Source organism: Echeneis naucrates, chromosome 19, assembly GCF_900963305.1.
Source record: "Echeneis naucrates chromosome 19, fEcheNa1.1, whole genome shotgun sequence".
Classification (NCBI taxonomy): Eukaryota; Metazoa; Chordata; class Actinopteri; order Carangiformes; family Echeneidae; genus Echeneis; species Echeneis naucrates.
Genome location: NC_042529.1, coordinates 2,697,704 through 2,717,500, shown reverse-complemented (window position 1 = coordinate 2,717,500; position 19,797 = coordinate 2,697,704). Strand labels below are relative to the sequence as shown.

The 19,797-nt window shown below is 44.9% G+C and overlaps 2 protein-coding genes across 6 annotated transcripts in view; both read left to right on the top strand.

Annotated features, from left to right (window-relative positions):
• eef2k (eukaryotic elongation factor 2 kinase) overlaps window positions 1-8,351 on the top strand; it is a 10,041-nt gene extending 1,690 nt beyond the window's left edge. For 2 of the 3 annotated variants that reach the window (XM_029528447.1, XM_029528448.1), the window contains exons 4-20: window positions 1,042-1,142; window positions 2,974-3,034; window positions 3,118-3,155; window positions 3,898-4,069; window positions 4,152-4,301; window positions 4,376-4,508; window positions 4,603-4,730; window positions 4,972-5,188; window positions 5,290-5,354; window positions 6,061-6,138; window positions 6,414-6,470; window positions 6,652-6,717; window positions 7,156-7,287; window positions 7,371-7,559; window positions 7,645-7,769; window positions 7,930-8,108; window positions 8,219-8,351. In XM_029528447.1, the coding sequence (XP_029384307.1) occupies window positions 1,042-1,142; window positions 2,974-3,034; window positions 3,118-3,155; window positions 3,898-4,069; window positions 4,152-4,301; window positions 4,376-4,508; window positions 4,603-4,730; window positions 4,972-5,188; window positions 5,290-5,354; window positions 6,061-6,138; window positions 6,414-6,470; window positions 6,652-6,717; window positions 7,156-7,287; window positions 7,371-7,559; window positions 7,645-7,769; window positions 7,930-8,108; window positions 8,219-8,328 (2,001 nt within the window). In that variant the 3' untranslated portion in view covers window positions 8,329-8,351. The remainder of the gene's footprint in view (window positions 1-1,041; window positions 1,143-2,973; window positions 3,035-3,117; window positions 3,156-3,897; window positions 4,070-4,151; window positions 4,302-4,375; window positions 4,509-4,602; window positions 4,731-4,971; window positions 5,189-5,289; window positions 5,355-6,060; window positions 6,139-6,413; window positions 6,471-6,651; window positions 6,718-7,155; window positions 7,288-7,370; window positions 7,560-7,644; window positions 7,770-7,929; window positions 8,109-8,218) is intronic. The other variant, XM_029528449.1, reaches the window with a different exon arrangement.
• Window positions 8,352-9,112: 761 nt separating this feature from the next.
• On the top strand, window positions 9,113-19,388 carry plekhm1 (pleckstrin homology domain containing, family M (with RUN domain) member 1). 3 transcript variants are annotated; one of them, XM_029528036.1, is made up of 12 exons: window positions 9,113-9,288; window positions 10,593-10,682; window positions 11,899-12,140; window positions 12,222-12,893; window positions 13,363-13,819; window positions 14,627-14,777; window positions 15,728-16,705; window positions 16,971-17,116; window positions 17,211-17,404; window positions 17,480-17,543; window positions 17,616-17,773; window positions 18,247-19,388. In XM_029528036.1, exons 2-12 carry the CDS (start codon window positions 10,629-10,631, stop codon window positions 18,356-18,358), a joined length of 3,228 nt encoding a protein of 1,075 aa, XP_029383896.1. In that variant the 5' UTR covers window positions 9,113-9,288; window positions 10,593-10,628; the 3' UTR covers window positions 18,359-19,388. The 3 variants fall into 3 exon arrangements, with proteins under 3 accessions (XP_029383896.1, XP_029383894.1, XP_029383895.1); XM_029528034.1 differs by having other exon boundaries at window positions 9,113-9,306; XM_029528035.1 differs by having other exon boundaries at window positions 9,113-10,503.
• Window positions 19,389-19,797: the final 409 nt, after the last annotated feature.

The window sequence follows — 19,797 nt, the reverse complement described above, 5'->3', positions numbered from 1 at the left end:
TTCCCAACTCCACGCTGTAATCTGCTTTCCCTCTCCTTTACTGCTCTGGAATGTCTCTTTATTTTTCCAGCAACATACTTTTCACCAACTTTTGTGTCCCATGTCTCTCTTAATGCTGCTCATGCAGATTGATGCATCTTTTCTTTCTTAAGAATTCATCCCTTTACTGAAAAATGTATTAATCATAACTCACTAGTGCCAGAAGTTGCAAAAACAGTTTATCCTGCAGTCTTCTCTCCAGGCAGTAAGGAGGCCTGACGTGAAATATGCCGTCTACTCCTCCTCGTAAGCAGATGTGAAACTTTGTCTGTTAAAAACATGACACTTATCTTCATGTAAATCCCAGGGTCTAAATATAAACATGTCTAAAATGCCTGCTGCAGACAGTGACAGGGAGGACGTGCAGGGTGCGGCGGGTCAGGTCTGAGGTTACTGTAGCAGCTTTAGGTTTCTAGTGGCCCTTGATTTATGGATCCTACTAGGAAAGATATTTTTTGAAAATAGCAAGCGCCATTTAAAGGTGCCATGATGATCACGTTCATGTAGAGGTAGCAGTAATTTATAACGGAATAGGAGCCATTAGCTCAGTCCTAGAAAAACAAATTCACTTTGCAGATCAATAAAATCCTACGTTTTATGTCATGTTCTGTTAGATGTTTGAGTTATTTTCATGATTGTGGACTTTTGACATCATCAGTTTTTACTTCCTCCCTCCTCCAGCACCCTTTCTTCCTGATTGTCATGCATCACCAGTTGCATATGTGTCATGTTTTGTTTACGTTGTTGTGTACCCGCGGAATTGAGAGCAGACAGAAACAGTGCAATTTAATTTGCAAGATTAAAACACTAAGTGACACTAAGTGTTTTTGCAAAATTAGATTTAATGGTTTTTGCACTGAACAGCTTCGCTCTTTTCCTCCCAGTCTATTCTGGCTAACCAGTTTTGGATATCGACAGCTCCCCCTTTTTTTTGGTGGGTGGGTGGGGGGGGTCAAAAAGTAGTCATGCCAGCTCTTAAGAAAGCCCCTTTTGTTGTGACAGGACACATGGAAACATGCGATTGAGAAGGCCAGAGCCAGGCCCGACCCCTGGGCAGAGTTTCATCTGGAGGACATCGAGACCGAGCCCTGCATTCGTTACAGGTATGAATAACTGTTTATTGACAAGGGCCACCTTCCAACAACTGCCCCATCGAGTTCAGTCATTTTTAATCTGTGTAATTACCAATATTACTAAACTGCTTTTAAAACCCCAAGCAAAATCCTCAAAACAAAATCCCCCAAACACTTTTATTTGCTAACTACCTATCAGTAGGTCAGTTTATGTGACATTACATTTGAATAACGAGCTGAGATGCTAAAATGCATCACAAAGCCGCAGCTGGACGATGCTTCCTCATTACACACCGACACTTTCACATTTCACATCGTCCCATCATCCATTTTTATCATAAAAAAACGAGCAGAGCGGGTTTAAAGGGAGCAATTTGTTCTTGAACTCACATTTAAGTGGCAGCCAACTTCACAGTTGGCCCATATGTGGGTCAGTGGGGTTATTTTTAACTGTTGACAAACATGACTGGACCTTTCTGTGGGCACACAAAGCCTTGATGCCCCTTTGACCGACTCAGCTCTTCTTATGTCATTCTGTTGGTGGGATGACGGTGCGTCCAGCCCAGCTACATAAACATCCACACCGCTTGCAGAACGCTTGAATGTGGATAGCGACCCACACACACTCTCAAATGGGTGTTGGTGAAAAATGAATTCTTTTGTCTGTGTGGTTGTCTTGTTGCGTAACACAGAGCCAGGACTTGGCAGGAACGTGGTTTTGCCCTCGTGGTCATCCTTTTTTATTTTTTTCTCTTTCTCTCTCTCTTCTTGTGCTAATTTTATCGATGTGTAACTTCACTCCTCTCTCCTTCTCATAGTATGAACTCGATGCAGTGAGAGTCACAGTACACGGCGTTCTTGGCCTGTCACCAGTTTGTTGGCAGAAAATGTAGAATATTGTGAGCTTCAGTCCGGTCTCAGGTTTAATCTGCAGTAATCATTAACTCAGGACACTCAGTCTGAGCCCAAACAGACACACTGACCCAGACTAAAAGCGTGTGGACATTTTCTTTGTATCGTCTTCATCGAGCTCTTAGTTTGAACTCATTCAACCAGCTCTGAGCTTCAGTCCTAAAGTTACAAGGGTGTGGGCTTTTTGGAAACAGGACACACCCTCAGTCTGATTATTCTCACCTTTTTTTTTCCACTCAGAGGAAACTCAGTGTTTTATGTGCCTCTGTGATAAGAACTGATAATGAGCTGTTGACAGGAGAACTGCCTCACACAGAGCAAAGTGTTTTAGCCAGTGAAGAGTTTTATCTGCGTGCATTTGGTTTATTGACTGGGACAGCCAGGCAGCTGCTATAGACGAGTGAGTGTGAGCCATTTGTAAAAACAAACAAAGTTGGTGGAAAAACAAACAAACAAGGGACATTGTCAAAGTCTCGTGGACGCTCCTTGATGTGTGATATTTAGTTTCAAAAATATACATGGAGGTCAGGCCGCAGCTAAGAAAACAATAAAAATGTCATGTTGACATCTTCAACACAAATCCCAGATATTTGTTACTCGTTATTTTAAATTGATTATATTTTCACTGGGGAAAAAATCTAAAAAATGATGTTGTCAGTGTGATTTGGATTCGGTTGAGGTTGTTGGCAGAGGTAATGGAAACGTCTGAAAATCACCAAATTCAGATTGATCCTTTCTCTGCGGCTCATGAACGATTGCATTGAATTTCCTGACAGTACACACCCAGTAGTTGTTGAGATGTTTCCATCTGAACCAAAATGGTAGAACAAAAATCAGCAGGCTACAAACCTTTCCACACGATCCAATGAGCCTTTTTTGAATGATTACAATGTCTGTCCATCCAATTTCTTCTAATTCACTAATTCTAATTTACCGCTCCTCTTCACAGGTACAACGCCGTCACAGGACAGTGGGCTCAAGACCAGGTCCACATCAAGATGGCAGCTCAGGTATTACCTCTCTCTGGAGGGAAAACATCAGTATTTAAAACACACAAATTCTTGTCTAATTAATGTCCCCCGTGTTCTCACAGCCGTTTGGGAAAGGGGCGATGAGGGAGTGTTTCAGAACGTAAGTTTTCTTCATTCTTCATTCATTCTTCATTTTCTTATCTGGAGGTTAATGCCCTTAAGTTCCAGTAACGGGGGACGGCGTGGTCTGTCAATTGTGACCTTGTATTGTAGCCTAAAAGCGGTGCAGGTCCACATTCCTCACATTTCTCACTCCGACTCAAGAGAATAACTTCTGACGGAGGCCACAGTTTCAGCCCAAAGATGGTACTGAGAACCTCAGACTGGACCAGCTCCATTAGGACCTCGATGATGGCGTTGGGACTTTATCTCTCAGCACTCACCCCTTAACTTTGACTGTTTGGACTTCCGAGTGAAATTGAATTTGAGCGCCTGTTGTGAACTCTGCTCCTCTCTGTTTCAGGCTTCTGCATGGCGTTGCAGAATGAAACAGAAAAGGGGATTATAGTGTAATTGTTAATGTTTAATCCTCAGTTATGTGGGAAGTGTAACACATAGACATCTGTCAACAACTAACCCCTATTTCAGCTGGTGGATCCCACAGAAAAATTCCTCTCTGACAAAACCACAAGCCTGAAAACAAACTCCCCCTGTCCCTACAGGCACAAACATGTTCAGTCTATAAACAGAAAATCTGAACCTCTAACCTGTTGGGTTTGCAGCAGTTTTACTTTTTGATGCAGGATCACTTTGCTCATTATGATTATTAGTTGGCATTGAGGTCAATGCTGATGTGTATTAATCCATCTAACTCTAACATTTTATTTCTCCTCTCCCTCCAGGAAGAAGTTGTCTAATTTCTCACACAGCAGCAACTGGAAGTCGGCATCTAACTATGTAGCGAAGCGTTACATGGAGACGGTGGACAGGAGCGTTTACTTCGAGGACGTCAGGCTGCAGATGGAGGCCAAACTTTGGGGGGAGGAGTACAATCGCCACCGACCTCCCAAACAGGTACAGGACCAACCGTCAGAGAAAAGGATTGGGTTGTGTGTTGTGTATGTGTGGATGAGCAGCTTGTCTTTGTGAACCTCAGGTGGACATCATGCAGATGTGTGTGGTGGAAATGACAGACAGACCAGACAAACCTCTCTTCCACCTGGAGCACTACATCGAGGGCAAATACATCAAATACAACTCCAACTCTGGCTTCGTGAAGGACGACAACATCCGGCTCACTCCGCAGGTGAGCGACGTCAACCTTGGACACATTTTCATCCGATGTCCACGTCATTGATTATCCTCTTTCACACCCTTCAGGCTTTCAGTCACTTTAGCTTTGAGCGGTCAGGACACCAGCTGATTGTGGTGGACATCCAGGGCGTGGGAGACCTTTACACCGACCCCCAGATTCACACGGAGAAGGGGACCGACTTTGGAGACGGAAATCTAGGTTTGGTTCTGGCTCTCGTGCTTTAATCAGCTTGTGTGTGACGTTTGTGCTGAGTAAGGGAAATCTAAGCGTCTGGATGGTACATGTGTTCCAGGGGTTCGAGGCATGGCGCTGTTTTTCCACTCCCACTTGTGTAACAAGATCTGCAAGAGTATGGGCCTCACGCCTTTTGACCTCTCGCCTGCAGAGAGGTCGCAGCTGGATGGCACCAGCAGGCTGCTCGTAATTTGAACATTTGCATTCACAGTATTATATGAAGTACCAGCAAGGGCCAGAGATCAGCTTGGTGTCAGGGTATAAAACCCCTGGAAATGGGCAGAATTAGGAAAAGGATCCAATATGTTTAACTTTGGTTTTTAAATGACTGTAGTTTGTGATTTTGTGTTTTCATTGGACTTAACTTGTTCTGCCACCTGCTGCTGCAATTTTTTAAAAGCAAAATTTCACATTTGTTTTATTTCAGAAGTCAGCTAAGACGGTGCTGAGGGGCTGCGAGGAGCCTTGCGGTTCCCCTCGTGTTCGCACCATGTCGGGAAGCCGCGCTCCTCCGCTGCTCTCCCGCCTGTCCGAGACCTCGTCTGCAGACGAGAGCATGAGCGACGTGGAATCAGTCCCCTGCTCGCCTCTCACCTTCCCCTGCTCCCCGCCCACAAATGGACCTGTGGGCAAGTCTCCCATTGGTGCGTGCATGAACTCATTACTGGATACCGCGCATTTATAATATGCAGTAAGTTTAATGCTGTTGAGCGTGGTGTAAATAGTTTTGTCTTTATTTTATCAGGTTTGTCTTTTACTGGAATGTATGAACAAGAAAGACTGAACAATAACAACAAAGATGACCACAAGGTGAGTAAAGACTCAGGGAATGTGACTCAATTAGGCACAAAAAAACAACACACATTTTAGCAAGTTAAGTCATAACTGGGCAATGTGGGATTGACCTTTTATGCAGTTTTCATAAACTCTGTTATTCAATTAGGAGTAAGATTAAACACTACAACCTCAACTGCAGAAACTATATTTTCATTTTATGTTATTATTTATTTTTTATTTTTTTTTGTATCTAAGGCCTTTTCAAACCTGGCATTAATATACATCCTCAGTTGTACAAGCACAACTGGTGCACCATCTCTGCACATTAAAATGTGTCTCCAGTGACCGATAGATCCCACCTATCTGGTTAATATGTGACAAACAGGTGTTGAGTGCTGTTTTTAGTCAACCCGAGTCTGTTGTCCATGACAAAGGAAGTCAGTAGGAAGCGCTCCTGTCCACATCAGATTTGACCTCCTGGCACTAGATGTTAATTCTGAACTGAGGTGATTTTAACAGATGGTGCGGATTCTGCTGACTTCAGATCTTCGTGTAGGGATTTTAAAGGCTGAGGAGCAAGAAGTCAAGTAGTCTGGCTTCGGATTGTGAGGAAGTAAAAATAATCAGGAGCCAACCGGAGAGCTGCTTTCAACATTTACTTTCAGTTATAATATTTTAGACATGATTGAAAATTCCTGTGAGACACGTGGCTCAACAGTCGCTGCATCTCTTTCTGCAGGAATCTGAGAACGGTGGGGACAGCGGATACCCCAGCGAGAGGAGGAGCGAAGGCGATCCAAACGACCATGTAGATGGGGTAAAGATTCCCACTGATCTAATTTGACCAGTGGAACAACTTCTGGGGTTGTTTTTGCCGGACACATTCAAAAAGTCAGTCAGAAATAGACTTTTTTCATCTCTAAAATAGATTTTTAGTTTTGCAGAATTATTTTAAACAAATGAATTTTTAACACCTAAATGTTGGACTCTTCCTGTTACTGTATGTATCTCACTCTTCTTTGTCCTTCAGTTATCTGTGTAGCTGTATTTTCTGACAGCAGGTTCTATAATGCATGTTGTATCATCACATAGGCCTATCATCGAAACCAAAGACATTATTCCGAGTCGGATGAGGACAGTGTCAGACGGGTAAACAAACTTTTAGACATCAGTGTCCACGCATCATCCTCATCTTGAGCATAATCAAATAACTGCTTGAACTCTCTTCATCCTTTCCTCACTTTGTCTTTTCCCTCCTTCCATCTGTCATCACATCATTAACAGTGACACAAATATCCTCCCCTGTCTCATCTTTGTCTCCCCTCATTAGAGGAAGATGGCAGTTCCTCCAAGAGTCTTGGCAAACCTAAATTCAGGGACTCCTGACAACGAATGGGTGATTATTTTGCATGGAGGCTCATTTGACAGGCTCCAGTTCTCTGTGCGCAGTGTTGTGTAGGCTTATTGCTACAAAGTTTTATCTTTGTCAAAAAAAAAAAGAAAAAAGAAAGAACATCCAGCATGAATCTTAAGTTTAAGATTTGAGCATGCGCCATCGTTGTTTCCTTGTCCGCTCAGCCTGAACAGCCTGCCAAAGCGTAAATTAAGTTTTGGAAACAAAAACGCCATCTACCTCTTGTTTCACCAGCTCTGCCATCCTGCTCATGATTCCTTCCATGATATCTTGGTGTATGTGTTGCTCTGCTGAGCTAACAGCTGATCTGTGTCTGTTCAGATTAAAGCAGAATGGGCACACCTCTGAGCGTTTCTGATCTGTGTGGTGAAGGACAGATGGTTACTGCCTTATTTTTGTGTCTCTTTTATTTCTACCCAGCTGACAGAAGAGAAGTGGAGCTTCTACCACTCATCTCGGGCTCACGTCCACCGGCCGTCGTGCGTGGCCACTGAGGTGGAGCGGATCAGTGCTCTGATGCAGAAGAAGATCGGCCAATCGATCCTCGGAAAGGTAAGAAAACAAATCTTTAATCTCACTCCCTCCGCTTGGTGTTCTTCAAAGAAGTCGAATGTATTCTGGATCTCCTTCCTCAGGTCCACCTGGCTATGGTCCGATACCACGAGGCAGGTCGTTTCTGTGAGAAGGATGAGCAGTGGGATCAGGACTCGGCCATGTTCCACCTGGAGAGGGCCGCCCTGTGTGGGGAGCTGGAGGCCATTGTTGCCCTGGGACAGTGCTGCATGCAGCTGCCTCATCACATAATGACAGACGTGACGCTGGAGGTACTGTGCGTGCCCAGATTTTGGATTTCTATTCCTCAACTTCCCTCTTATGTCAGGCATTCTGATATTTTTGTGTGGTTGGCAGGATAACGCAGGAAACAGGATGAAAGGTTTCAAGTATCTCCTGCTGGCTGCGGAGGCTGGTGACAGATCTTCAATGATCATCGTGGCCAGAGCTTTTGATTCAGGCATCAATCTGCCAGCTGACAGGTCAGTGATCGTTCTTTAGAGGAGACTCAAGGGGAACGAACACCCCCCCCCCCACCCAGTCCAATGCTCATGATAACACTGCCCCCTGGTGGGGTGAATCTTAAACCTCGGTTTCATGAATGTATGTTAAATCTTGCTTTTCACCTTTTTAATAAACCAGAAAGCAAGACTGGGAAGAGGCAGTTCACTGGTATGACAGTGCATTGAACATGACAGAGTATGACGAGGGGGGCGAGTTTGACGGGACCCAGGATGAGCCCCGTTACCTGCTGCTGGCCAGAGAGGCTGAGATCTACCAAGTGGGAGGCTATAATCTCACCGCAGACCCCCAGAGAGCAGGTTGGGCTCCACGCAGCCTGAAAGGGCCTCACTGTGTTGATCACATGACTGTACAGAGTTACGATGAGTTCTCCGTCCTCACCTCGCACTTCCTCTCTCGCTCTCTGCAGGTGATCTGTTTACAGAAGCAGCAGAAGCTGCCACGGAGGCCATGAAAGGCAGGTTGGCTAATCAGTACTACATGAAAGCCGAAGAAGCCTGGGCGCAGATGGAAGAGTAAATTTGGATTCGCACTTGCATGTCGAAAAATTCTACGTGTCTGACTGAGAGACAGGCTCATTTTAAAACATTCAGGATATCGCCTGAATGATGACAGTTTACATTTTTTTTTTTTTTTGAACAGGATGTTTTGCGTGTCTGTGTGAGCATGTTCAGCCTTTTCCTCTTCCTCTCTCCTCTCTTTCTCTCTTTTTGTTGAGACCCCACTTTCTTTTCATTTCCCTCCTCTCATTACTTTAAGGCTAAGTGACTGTTGCTGCGTCAAAAAGAGAGTTTGAAATCCAAGAAAAGAAAATAGTTTGCTCACCATGCCCCACAGTGTTGGAAGAATGTATGTTAAAATGCTTGCAGTAAAAAATTGTAAAATAAAAGCTTTTTATGAGAAAACATTGCCATTTTTGCGTATTTCTGTTTCAACTGGAAATGACTCGTTTCTGTTGAAACGTCAGAAAATATCTGGGGTTTTTAATTAGGCCTAGTCCATTCATTACCATCACCATGGTAACCATGGTAACAAACTGCCACTCCTAACCTCTTCCGGGTGATGTCAACGACAAAACTCGATAAAATCCCAATGACTGACTTAAAAATAAAACATTTAAATGAAAGACCGAGGTGAACAAAAATGCCTCCAATAAAGCCGTAAACATCAACAAACAGTCTGCAGAAGAAAAATAAATACCACTTCGCTTTTACGACATTTCTGGCGGAAAGTGAAAGCACCACGAGTCTAATCAAACTCCCATGATGCATTTGGGTTCAGCAGTTCAGTGGCAAAAAAAAAAAAGAAAACTCCGAGCGGAACGGACACTGATTGTAGCTCTGTTTTTATTTTTTATTTTTTTCTTTTTGGGTGTTTTTGTTTATTTTCTTTGACGTTTTGTACGCGGAGGGATGGAGAGCGACTGCACCGAAGCCTGAGCCACCGGCTGAGCTCACAGTCCTCGGACCGAAATGCAAAGTTAGCCGAGCCGTTTTGGTAAAGAAGTGTAGCTAGCCAGCTAGCCAGCTAGCTGGCTAACTGCTGCTGTTGTTGTCATGTTTTCTTGTGTATCATCGCTTCACGCTGAAAATTTCAGGCTGCTCTTCTGTTTGTTCCGTAATTTGCTGCACAGGTTGTGGTGTACACGGTTTGTTTTCGTTTTATTTGTGTGTTTAATTTGGATATTTCCCCCCTTTAGGTGTCCTAACACGCCATGATCAGAGGCTAAAGTGCTGCTTTAAAGTCACACCATTAAAAGGAGATTAAAAAGCAGAATGATTTATTTAAAATTATATGTAAAACAGGTAAATTACTGATGCTAACGTAACTTCACGGACTACAGCTAGCCTCCTCTGCGTGTTGTGTGAGTGGATCTATTTTTGCTGACCTGACTTCCTCCTTCATCATTCAGTTAAAATGTAAATATAGCCGAATACACACCAAAGCTGCTGTCGATCACCTGGGTTGTGTTTTATGATTTTTCTCTGAAATCATGATGAGAAAATACACAATGTGTTATTGTAGCTAAGCGGTTTGGCAGAGACGGATGGAAACTCAAAACGTGTACCTGAAAGTTGGCTTTCTTTCACAGTTTGCCTGGCTTCAATACAACTAAAAACATGAACACAACAGCAACAACACCGTGAATTGGGCTGCACTGACACACAGTGTGGGTGATCACAGAGAGCAGAAGTCTGAGTTAGTCAGCTGGGCTTTCTGCACTTCTGCTGTCTACTTGGTGAAATAAGAGTAAAGAAGAAAGGAGATTTGGCTTTATTCATGCTGTGTTATTTCAGTGTGAACAGAGTTCAGTCATCTGGCTCTGATTGTGTCAGCATATATTGGCCACAGGCTGATTGCATCCTGAATTCTTCTCTCTTTTTTTTTTTTTTTTTTTGGATTGGGGAAGTTGGATCAGACTTTTGTTGCTGCTTCACCACAGACAACCTCAGTTTAAACCAGTACCTCACATGACCCACTTAGAAATTGTTCCACATTGAAACTGTGAAATTGCAGATATGTCTCATGTTTCTTTCAGTCTTATGATAGTGTAACGATAGTTCCCTGGAAAATATGCTGCTCCTGTGACGTGAGGAGGAAGAAGAAGAGTCAGACGTTCCAGTCCTCACATGGTTTTTTTGGTTTTATATTTTTGATCCAGCTGAGGAAACTTGTATTACTTGTTTATCCATCGTAAGAGTTAATATCATATTAACAGGGAAGCAGAGCTCAGTGGCGACGGGTGTTTGCATGATGTCAGATACATTGTTTTTGTGTTTCAGCGTGCCCTGTGGGAGTAAATCTTCCCGGGAGGTGCCATGCTAGCCACACAGACGCCCGACACGCCACCTGAGGCTAAAGATGTTAAACAGGTAAAACTGCAAGATCTTGTTGCCTCGACTTCTCTGCCAGGTTGTTTTCTCACTTACTGTTTTGTGTAAATGCAAAACCTCCAGTCAGGAGTGAGGGGGATGTTATGGATACACCTTTTTGACTGTTTGAGAGGATTTTTTTGCTAAACATGATCAGTCTTTTAGATTTAACTGGCAAATGTTGTAATTGTACTGTTGCAAGTTCAACCGTTGTCAGCGTTACGACACTGCAGCACTGAACATCGTGGCACAGTTATTTGTTTGTATCTCAAATTACAGTGTTTTTAGAACAGCTTACACCGGACAGCCGGACGCTTCTAAAGAGACACGTTTCAAGATTAGTCATTTTAAATGAGTATATTATTGTGTTATGTTTCAGGTATGTTATGCTGCTTCTATACAGAGACTGAATATAAAAATGGAAATGTAAAAAGGGTCCATTGCAAAGACTCAGTTTGAAGTCGATGGAAAAATCTCCCTAATTCTCAGTTGATTTATTAAGTCAGTAAAAAATGTTCTAACCATTTTATAGTCTCAGTCTTGAGTTTAATTCTTCAATAAAACGAAATGTTAGCTTTTTGAAATGATGGTCCAACTGAAAAAATTTCAATGGGTGACGCTGGCTCAACACTTGCTCTACTTTGCACTTCAAAGTTTTATGTGTCACTTACTGATGTACAATTGGCAAAGTAATTAAATGAGCAGAGCAGTGAAAAGATGTGAAAGTGGTATTTATTACTCCTCCAGCTTGTAAACAGCAGAAAGAAGTGGAATGTTGCTCAGTTAGCAGTTTTAATACAGTTTAAAACAGAACTTCTTTGCAGACAGACTTTGAGTCCAATGTACTTGCAAAGATTTGTCCCTATATAGGTTTTATAGCTGAGGAGCTGGAGTCCTTCTCAGTCAAGCACAGTAAAACAAGCAGCCTTCAATGTCCAAAGGGGAAAAATCCAACATTGTCTCAAATTGTTCTTATTCTGTGAGCTGTTGCATAACACAGGCCTGCTTGTTTTATGTGTTGTGTGTTATGTGTCACGTGACAGCAGTCGGGCCGTGGCTCATAGTGCACACAATGTGCTGGCTGTATCTTATACTGCTCATGAAAAGGATCCTCTTCTAGGTGGTGGCGATAACAGAAGTTATTTTCAGCTACTTCCTGTCAGAATCACAAACGCTCTGTGATGAGTATTTCCCTCTTGCGTGTGTTGCCTTGTAGATCAAAGAGAAGTTGGCACAGACGCTCAAGACCCTGCAGAAGCGATATGTGACGTCAGACGCAGTGGTTACCAGTGAAGATGGCGACGCTAACCTGCTCTGCTGTGCGCTGGAGGCCATCTTCATCCACGGTATCAAGAGCAAGTACATCCGCTCAGAGGCTGGGGGTCGCAGTTGGAAGGGAGACCGGGGTCCCCTCCCTCAGCCGTGCTTCTGGAGCCTCCTCAAGACCGTCACCCATCGGTAGGGCGCATACTTACCGACATCAATCAGATCCCTAACATCATTTCTAAAGTGTGATTGTCGTCTTTGTGAACCCTCCAGCGATGTCATCACTGAGCTGGAGAAGATCAGCTTCGTAGGCACAGATGTGGGCCGCTCTCGAGCGTGGCTGCGGCTGGCCCTCAACCACGGCCTGCTGGAATGTTACCTCGCATCGTTGTTTCGGGAGGACTCCGCTTTGCAGGCACACTACCAGCCCTGCGCCTTGCTGCTGAATGCGGAGGAGCGGGACGTGCTGCTGAGCTACCTCCAGGGTCTGGCCTCGCTGACGTTCAACCTGTCTTACAAGTCTGCCGTTCTCAACCAGTGGACCACCACGCCGCTGGCTCTTGCCGGACTCTGCCCCTTCCTCCAGGCTGATGCACTCGACGTGCCCCTTAACGGCGGGGACCATCCCAACCTCAAGCCTTTGTGCAAGGAATCGTGGGATACGGTGTCTCAGTCGTCAGGCTCAACTGATGCTCTGGATGTGCAGAGAGAGTGCCCAGTGTTATTGGGGAGAGGGTCCAGCCCTTTACAGGGCGGAAGGACTGCGCTCAACTCGTCTGACCTGAGCCTGGACACCACAGACTCGTCTCAGCTCTCCTCCAGCCTGAGCTCTGACAGCCTCCTGCAGGGACAGGACCCCCGCAGTCCAACAGGAGAGCAGTGGTCCTCCTGTGACCTGGACCTGGCCATCAGCGTCAACAACAGCAACAAGAGGCCTCAGAAAGAGTGAGTGTGTCCGCTGATAAAGATGAAGCTGCCGTTGTTTTAAATTACTCTTACTGTAAACAAAGAAAAGCAGCCAGCGATGAATTCATCCTATAAACAAATATAACACGTTCGGCGAAAGCCTGATATAATAGAGAAGTATTAAAGACACATCCCCTGACCAGACACCACAAACACACACGCACTGTTGTTTATTTTAAGTTAATCCCATGTTGCTGTAAATACTTAGCGTGCCAAATGTGTTCTAATCTGCAGCTGAAAACAGGATCCAGCAAATGAACAATTTACTGCTGTTAAAGTAATTGGTTTAAGCCGCTGACACGAAGGAAATACTGTCGGCATCCTCCTGTAAAATGTGGCTTCATAAATTTTCCTTTGCTTAAATCTTTGTTTTTGCAGTGGACTTAGAAATAGATGATGACAATGTGGTGTGTTTTATTGTAGTCATGGCTTGACTGTGTGTGTGCAGCTCGGTGACTGAGTTTCGGGAGAGCGGGCGCTGCAGTCAGGACTCCATGCGTGAGGACTCCTTCGTCTCGAGCACAGGTCCGGATCAGTTCTCAGAGGCGGCTGTTTTCAGTGGCTCCGACAGTGAGACCCAGGGCTGCGCTACGCCGTCCCAGGACTTCTCAGACCAGCCTCGAGACGCGACACTCTCCGATTCAGAGCCGCCACAGACCTCCCTGGTGCTGCCGTCGTTCGACGAGCCCTCACAAGTGTGTGATGAGACTTTGTGCTTGGACGCCGATGTGCTCCCTGCAGTGAGGGAGTCCGAGCAGTCTGTGCCGCCAGCGGAGGAAGTAAAAACAGCGACCAAGCCTGTCCAGGAAGAGAAGGAAGCAGAAAACTCAGAGCCGTCAGTCCACCCAGCGCCACGTCGCTCTACCAGCATCCTCAGCAGGAAGTCTTCCTCAGATTCTATATCAGTGAGTACATGTGCCGACAATCAGACTTTAATTGGACTGAGTGTGATTGGATTTAATTTCATACTTTATAAATATTCCATTATTACAGAGCACATCACAGCTGCACCACACACGTTTCAACCAAACACTCACTTTTGTTCTTTTGTTCACTTTTGTGACGTCAGACATTGGTAAACAGAGATGAGTAACGGAGGCGCCAGCCCTCACACCATCTGCTGCCCAGTGCAGTTAGTTTTGAGCTGCAGCTTTTATTTGTATGGTTGACAGCCTCCATGCTGCTGCTCCCTCTTTAATCTCTTCAGATGGATGGAGAAATGGAAATGACTTCATTATCTCCTGAGAAAAATGTAAATGTCACAGCAGCTGAATGGGGGGGGGGGACCCAACAGAATACTAAAACAAAAATAAAAAACGGAATAGATAGAACACAGAAAAATATTAATTTATTATATTATTATATTATATTTATTTAGATGTATACAGCAGTTTTACAGGGCGAAGATGATTCAGGGTTAGTCAGACACGAGTTCACAGACATAGGAAATAAAGAAATTCCTTCGCTCACTTCTGTTGCCATTTGGTTTTTTCCCACTGAGGAACTGACAGGCAGAACATTTGACTGGGATTCGTCACAGTATTTCCCAGAAAATGTAACCACAAGCTCTGACCCTACTGAACCCAGAAACAGTAGGTTCTTTCACAAACTGGTTGTTGATTTAGCTTAAACTCAGCGTTCAAGCTAAACCATGTTTATTGGGAGCCCAATGAATTATTACCTTGTGTGCCACATTTCCTTTTCCATTGCAGCATTCCCGTTCCTGGATCTCTGAGGACGATATCTACAAGCCTCAACTGGAGGAGGTGTCTGACTACGACGACACGGCGCCACCTGCTGCTCCCCTGCCCGGGCCTAAGGTCTCCCAGTCACCTCCCAGTGTCGTCCACCGCAGGCAGATAGGTATCAGATCATCTCAAGATAATTTTTGTTTATCAAAGTGTAACACGTCCGTTTGAAACATGAGGCATCATGTTGACTTTGTTTTATATTCCCTGGTGTGTAGATCAGAGGAATAGTGCTGATAATATCTCTACACGTACAGCACAGCTCTGGAAACTTTGGAATGACGCTTTGAAGATTATTACAGTTCAGGCCTCTTGCTAAATTATGCCGTCACAGCAGGAGTCAGCTGTAAACTGGAGAAGCACCTGCTGTTACGCCATTCATCGGGGGCGTGGCCAAACTGCACCAGAATGTCATTCATATTTATTTCTTGCAGGATGTCACCTGAATGAGTCAGACAGGTCACTGGGGAAGAAAAGAAGCGAAAGCAAAAGTGTAATGGTGAAATGGTGAAAATCCACCAGAAGGTGTTCTGTAGGCCTGTATGGGGGGGGGTCAGGCTCGCTTTTATTCAATAAACCTTTGTGTGCTCAAAGAAGAGAAGTCCTAATGTGGCAGCCACAAAAGGGCACACGTCAGTCAGCCACTCCTCGACCTCTGCCGGCTTCACGGCCGCCCAGAATCGAATTCTGCCTTCAGGGTCTTCTGGTTTTGGGACCCAGCGATTTAACACTTATGTGTTTCTCCGGGGAACTTTGTCTGGACCAAGTGGTCCCTTCACACCAGACCATCTCAGTCCAAACTGTCTTAAATTCTTATGCCTACGTTTCTTTCTGTGTCAAAACTTACCGATACTGCCTGAACCTAAACATGTCAGAGAGACGTCAGAAGGAGTTCAGGGGAAACATCACATTTAAAACGGCGTTTTACTGCATTCTGTTCACCAACAAGAACAACTGATTTAATCAATTCACTTTGAGTTTCCTGTGAAGTGAAAGTGAATGAAATTGAAGTGTTGAATGATCTCATGCTGCTGATTCTCGTGTCTCTCTGTTTGTCTCCACCAGGACTCTCCAACCCGTTCCGTGGTTTGTTGAAGCTCGGTCACCTGGAGAGACGAGGAGCGATGGGAATATGGCGGGATTATTACTGCGAGTTGTCGCCCTTTGAGTTCCGCCTGTATATCAACGCAGAGGAGCGGACGTGTTACGACAACTGCTCCCTGGTGCGATGTGAGGAGGCTCGCATCACGATGCCCGAGGGCCGCTTCGAGCTGGCCTTCCCGGGGAAGAGACTTTACCTCAGAGCGGCCAACCAGGGCGAAGCCGAGGACTGGGTGGACCGAATAATCGAGGCGGTCAACAAATGCCGGCCGACGTCTCGCGTCGATGAGCAGTGGGAGGTGCTGCAACCATCCAGCGAGAACGGTGTCGATGAACGCACAGCTTCACCGTCTTCCTCCAGCCCAGAGACAGGCTTGTCATCTTCCAACGGGGGGACAGTCGGAGCGCCGGACACGCCTCCTCCTCACCAGGACCTCGACTGGACTCGGACTGCCGATTTGGAAACGGACGCCATCAAAGAAGCCGTGTTGTACTTCTCCACTGATGCTGATGCTCGGACGTGGGCTCCTCTGATCTTCTCTCTCTCCCTGGAGGCCTTGAAAGGCTTCCGGGTACACGGAGGGAGAAAGTTTCTGCAGCTCACCCATCCCATCGAGGAAATCCGGGATGTGGTGCCAGACGTCTCCCAGGGGGGACCGGCCTTTTTCAAGCTCCTGACCATGAGGGAAACTCTTCGACTCAGGGCGGAGAACACAGACGAGGCCTGCTCTTGGAGGGTTTTGATCCGTGGAGCTCTGGACTCTTACCTGGAGAGTGGAGAGGACGACGGCTGTGAGGAGCCTGTCGCAGCACACCTGGGCGGTTCTGGAAACCTCTACAGACTGGTGCAGCACAGACTGAAAGAAAATGGAGCTCTCTTAGTTCATCTTTGCACCGTGCCGTCGGAGAAGGGTCTGGACACTCAGAGCTTTAAATGTGCAGGTAATGTCCAGTGACTCCACAGACGGAGTTTGGGGTTTTATTGACAAACCTGAAAAGGTTATCTGCAGTGTAAGTGTTAGTTTTATGCTGTTACATACACAAAACTGCAGCAGACAAAGACTGTGTAAATGACATTAATTGGGAAAACAAGCTAGATGTTTGTGTCTGAAGCTGATGGAGACCAAAAACAGTGATAAGAGAGGGAAAGTCTTGCTCTACCTTCACTGTAGAAATTTGAGGTTTGTTGACTGTGTGTCGTACGCAGGGTGTCCTCAGCAGATCGGCCCGTCCCGGGGCAGAGCCAGGCTGTGCGAGTTCTCGGGCCAGTACTACTGCGAGTTCTGTCACCACGGCGACACCTCCATCATCCCCTCACGCATGGTGCACAACTGGGACCTCACCCAACGGGAGGTGAGCGGCACATGAACAGCTCTCTTAAGCGCCAACAAAGAAACAGAAGAGCGATCGAGATCTGTGATAACCGTACGAGTGTTTGTCCGTTCAGGTGTCTAAAAAAGCCCTGTGGCTGCTGGCTCAGGTGGAACAGGAGCCGCTTCTCAACCTGGAGCAGTTAAACCCGGAGTTAATGAGTCACGACGAGTCCATGACTCAAATCCACCACCTGCGGCAGAAGCTGCGTCTGCTGGGCGACTACCTGCTCACCTGCCGCAGTGGAGCCTACAAGAAACTCCAAACTCTGTGCGTGTTCGGATCGCAGCATTGGATTCAGGTTTTAAAGTCTTAAACATGAATGATTTCGTATTTTCTCTGCAGGATGGGCCAGCGGACGTACCTGTTGGAGTCCAGCCGCCTGTACAGCGTTGCAGACCTGCGACAGGTATCCATCCCAGCAGCTCAGCCGTGTTCCTTTTAAAGGTCCTAACGTGTTTGTTTGTTTTGTCGCCTCTAGATCGCAGACAGCCAATATGTAGCCTACCTGAAGGCGCTGTCACAGTTCGCCTCCAATCACGTGTTCCACTGTGACCTTTGCACTCAGCGCGGCTTCATCTGCCAGATATGCCACGCTGACGACACCATCTTCCCCTTCCAGTTCGACAGCACCATCAGGTACGCCTGCTCTCACCTCCCTCGTTCATTCAGCCACACGAGTCCAAAAACAGTAATGAAACACACAATCAGATTTTTATCTTCCAGGTTAATGTAAATAAATTCTCAGTTAATAGCTGTGTGTTTTCTGTCGCATGACACTGTCCATCATTTTTCATCGTTGTGTTCATCTTCATAATATTCACAAATCATCACCACTTTAAAGTGACATATATCTAACTTGGTGAAATAAATCTGAATAGTCACCAGTGAACAGAAGAGTTCAAATAGGAATACAGTTACATATTTCTCAGCATCAAGCAGGTTAACAAGTTGCGTTCTTTCAGTTTTGCAGATAATAAGACTGAAAACTAATAAAATACAGAAAATATTAAATCACAAGAGACAAAGTGATCTGATACGTTCTCCTTCATCTGTTTATTCATGAAGACAGCATTTGGATTAAATTCTGGTTTGTACTTTCTCTGACTCAGGTGCAAAGATTGTAAAGCTGTGTTTCACTCGACTTGTAAAGCTGCCGGAGATCCGTGTCCGCGCTGCCTGCGGATGAAGAAATACCTGGAGAGGGATCTGAAGGACGACTGACGACGGAAGGCAAACAACAAAATCTAGCTTTTACATGAAGTAACCTCAAGTGCAATTACGAGCGTGATTAACCCGCCCTAACTGACGTTAACACGGGAGAGGAGGGCTGAAGTAGCTACAGTAGCTGTTCCCTAATTTGGAGCCACGTTGAACCTCGTGATGCTGACACGCCGCCGCCAAATGTTACCGACTTTATTACCTCTCTGAATTCTGTTTCAGCCACAGCATCAAAAAAAAAAAAAAAAAAAAAGGACTGGACACCGGTGGAGGTTTCTGCCAAGAATCATTTCTAATACTGTGTCACATTGGAGATTTTTTTTTGTTTATTATTATTATTATTATTATTATTATTATTATTATTAATCTTATTGTGATGAATACATCCTCAAGCATCATGTTTACCAGAAATGCATTTGTCACAGATGCACAAAGAAGAGTGGCATATTTAAACATAACTCAGCAGTGAGGCCGGGCAGGTTCATGCAAAACAATGAAAACAGCACCTGAAATGTTCTGATTACCGACTCCAGTGTGCCTTCGTTTTAATTTCAGCTTTACACTCACAGCTTGTGAATGAAGTTACAATCAGACATCGATGTGTTAATTTTAAGACCTGTTTCCCTTAAAATTAACAAAATAAAGATTTTATTTTGCTGCTTGGGTGTTGAGCCACACTGAAATAATTAAAGTAAATAAAGTAATTAAATGAGAAGCATTTTGGTGCCAATTACGATTTTGTAGGGAGAATTATATCTGAAGTCAAAACATTTGCACATCCTGCACTTTTCAACAGTTCAATCTCTCCCACATTAAAGAAAATCTGCATTACTCACTTTTTGCTCAGTTTCTTTTTGCGATGTAACTTTTGTTACAGTTGTACAAAAAAAAAGAAATCACTGAAGGTTTACTTATAAAATCCATTTTAATATGCAGAACGAGGCAAGTAAAGAAAAAGTGCTGTACTGTTCCTCTTTTTTTAAACATGTCATTATGTCTGATGTACCTGAAACAATAAAATAAACGTCAGCGTGTTCTGTCTCGTTATTTCTCGTGCTGCATTCACGGCGCTGACACGAAATTGCTGCAAAAAGCAACAAACGACCTCGATTTGATGCAGAACAACAAAAACGACCACAGATGTGTTCTTGTTCTTGTTTTTTTTATTAAAACCAGACTGTTGGGTTTGTTTTTTTGTTTTTTTTCGTGCCTGCTTCCCTAAAACTGAAGCTCAGAGCTCAGGTGAATGTGATCACATCAGGAATGAGTTCCACCTGCTGCTTTAATCACACAAAGTTGTGTAGTGAAGTTGTTGTGCAGCTGATAAACCCTTTTCAGAAGGAGCTGAGATGTGAAACGCCTCCTCTGGAACATGATTTGACAAACAGGCTCAGGCTGACTGAAGGGAGGAGTAAACAAAGACAACAAGCCTGTAAATCGGG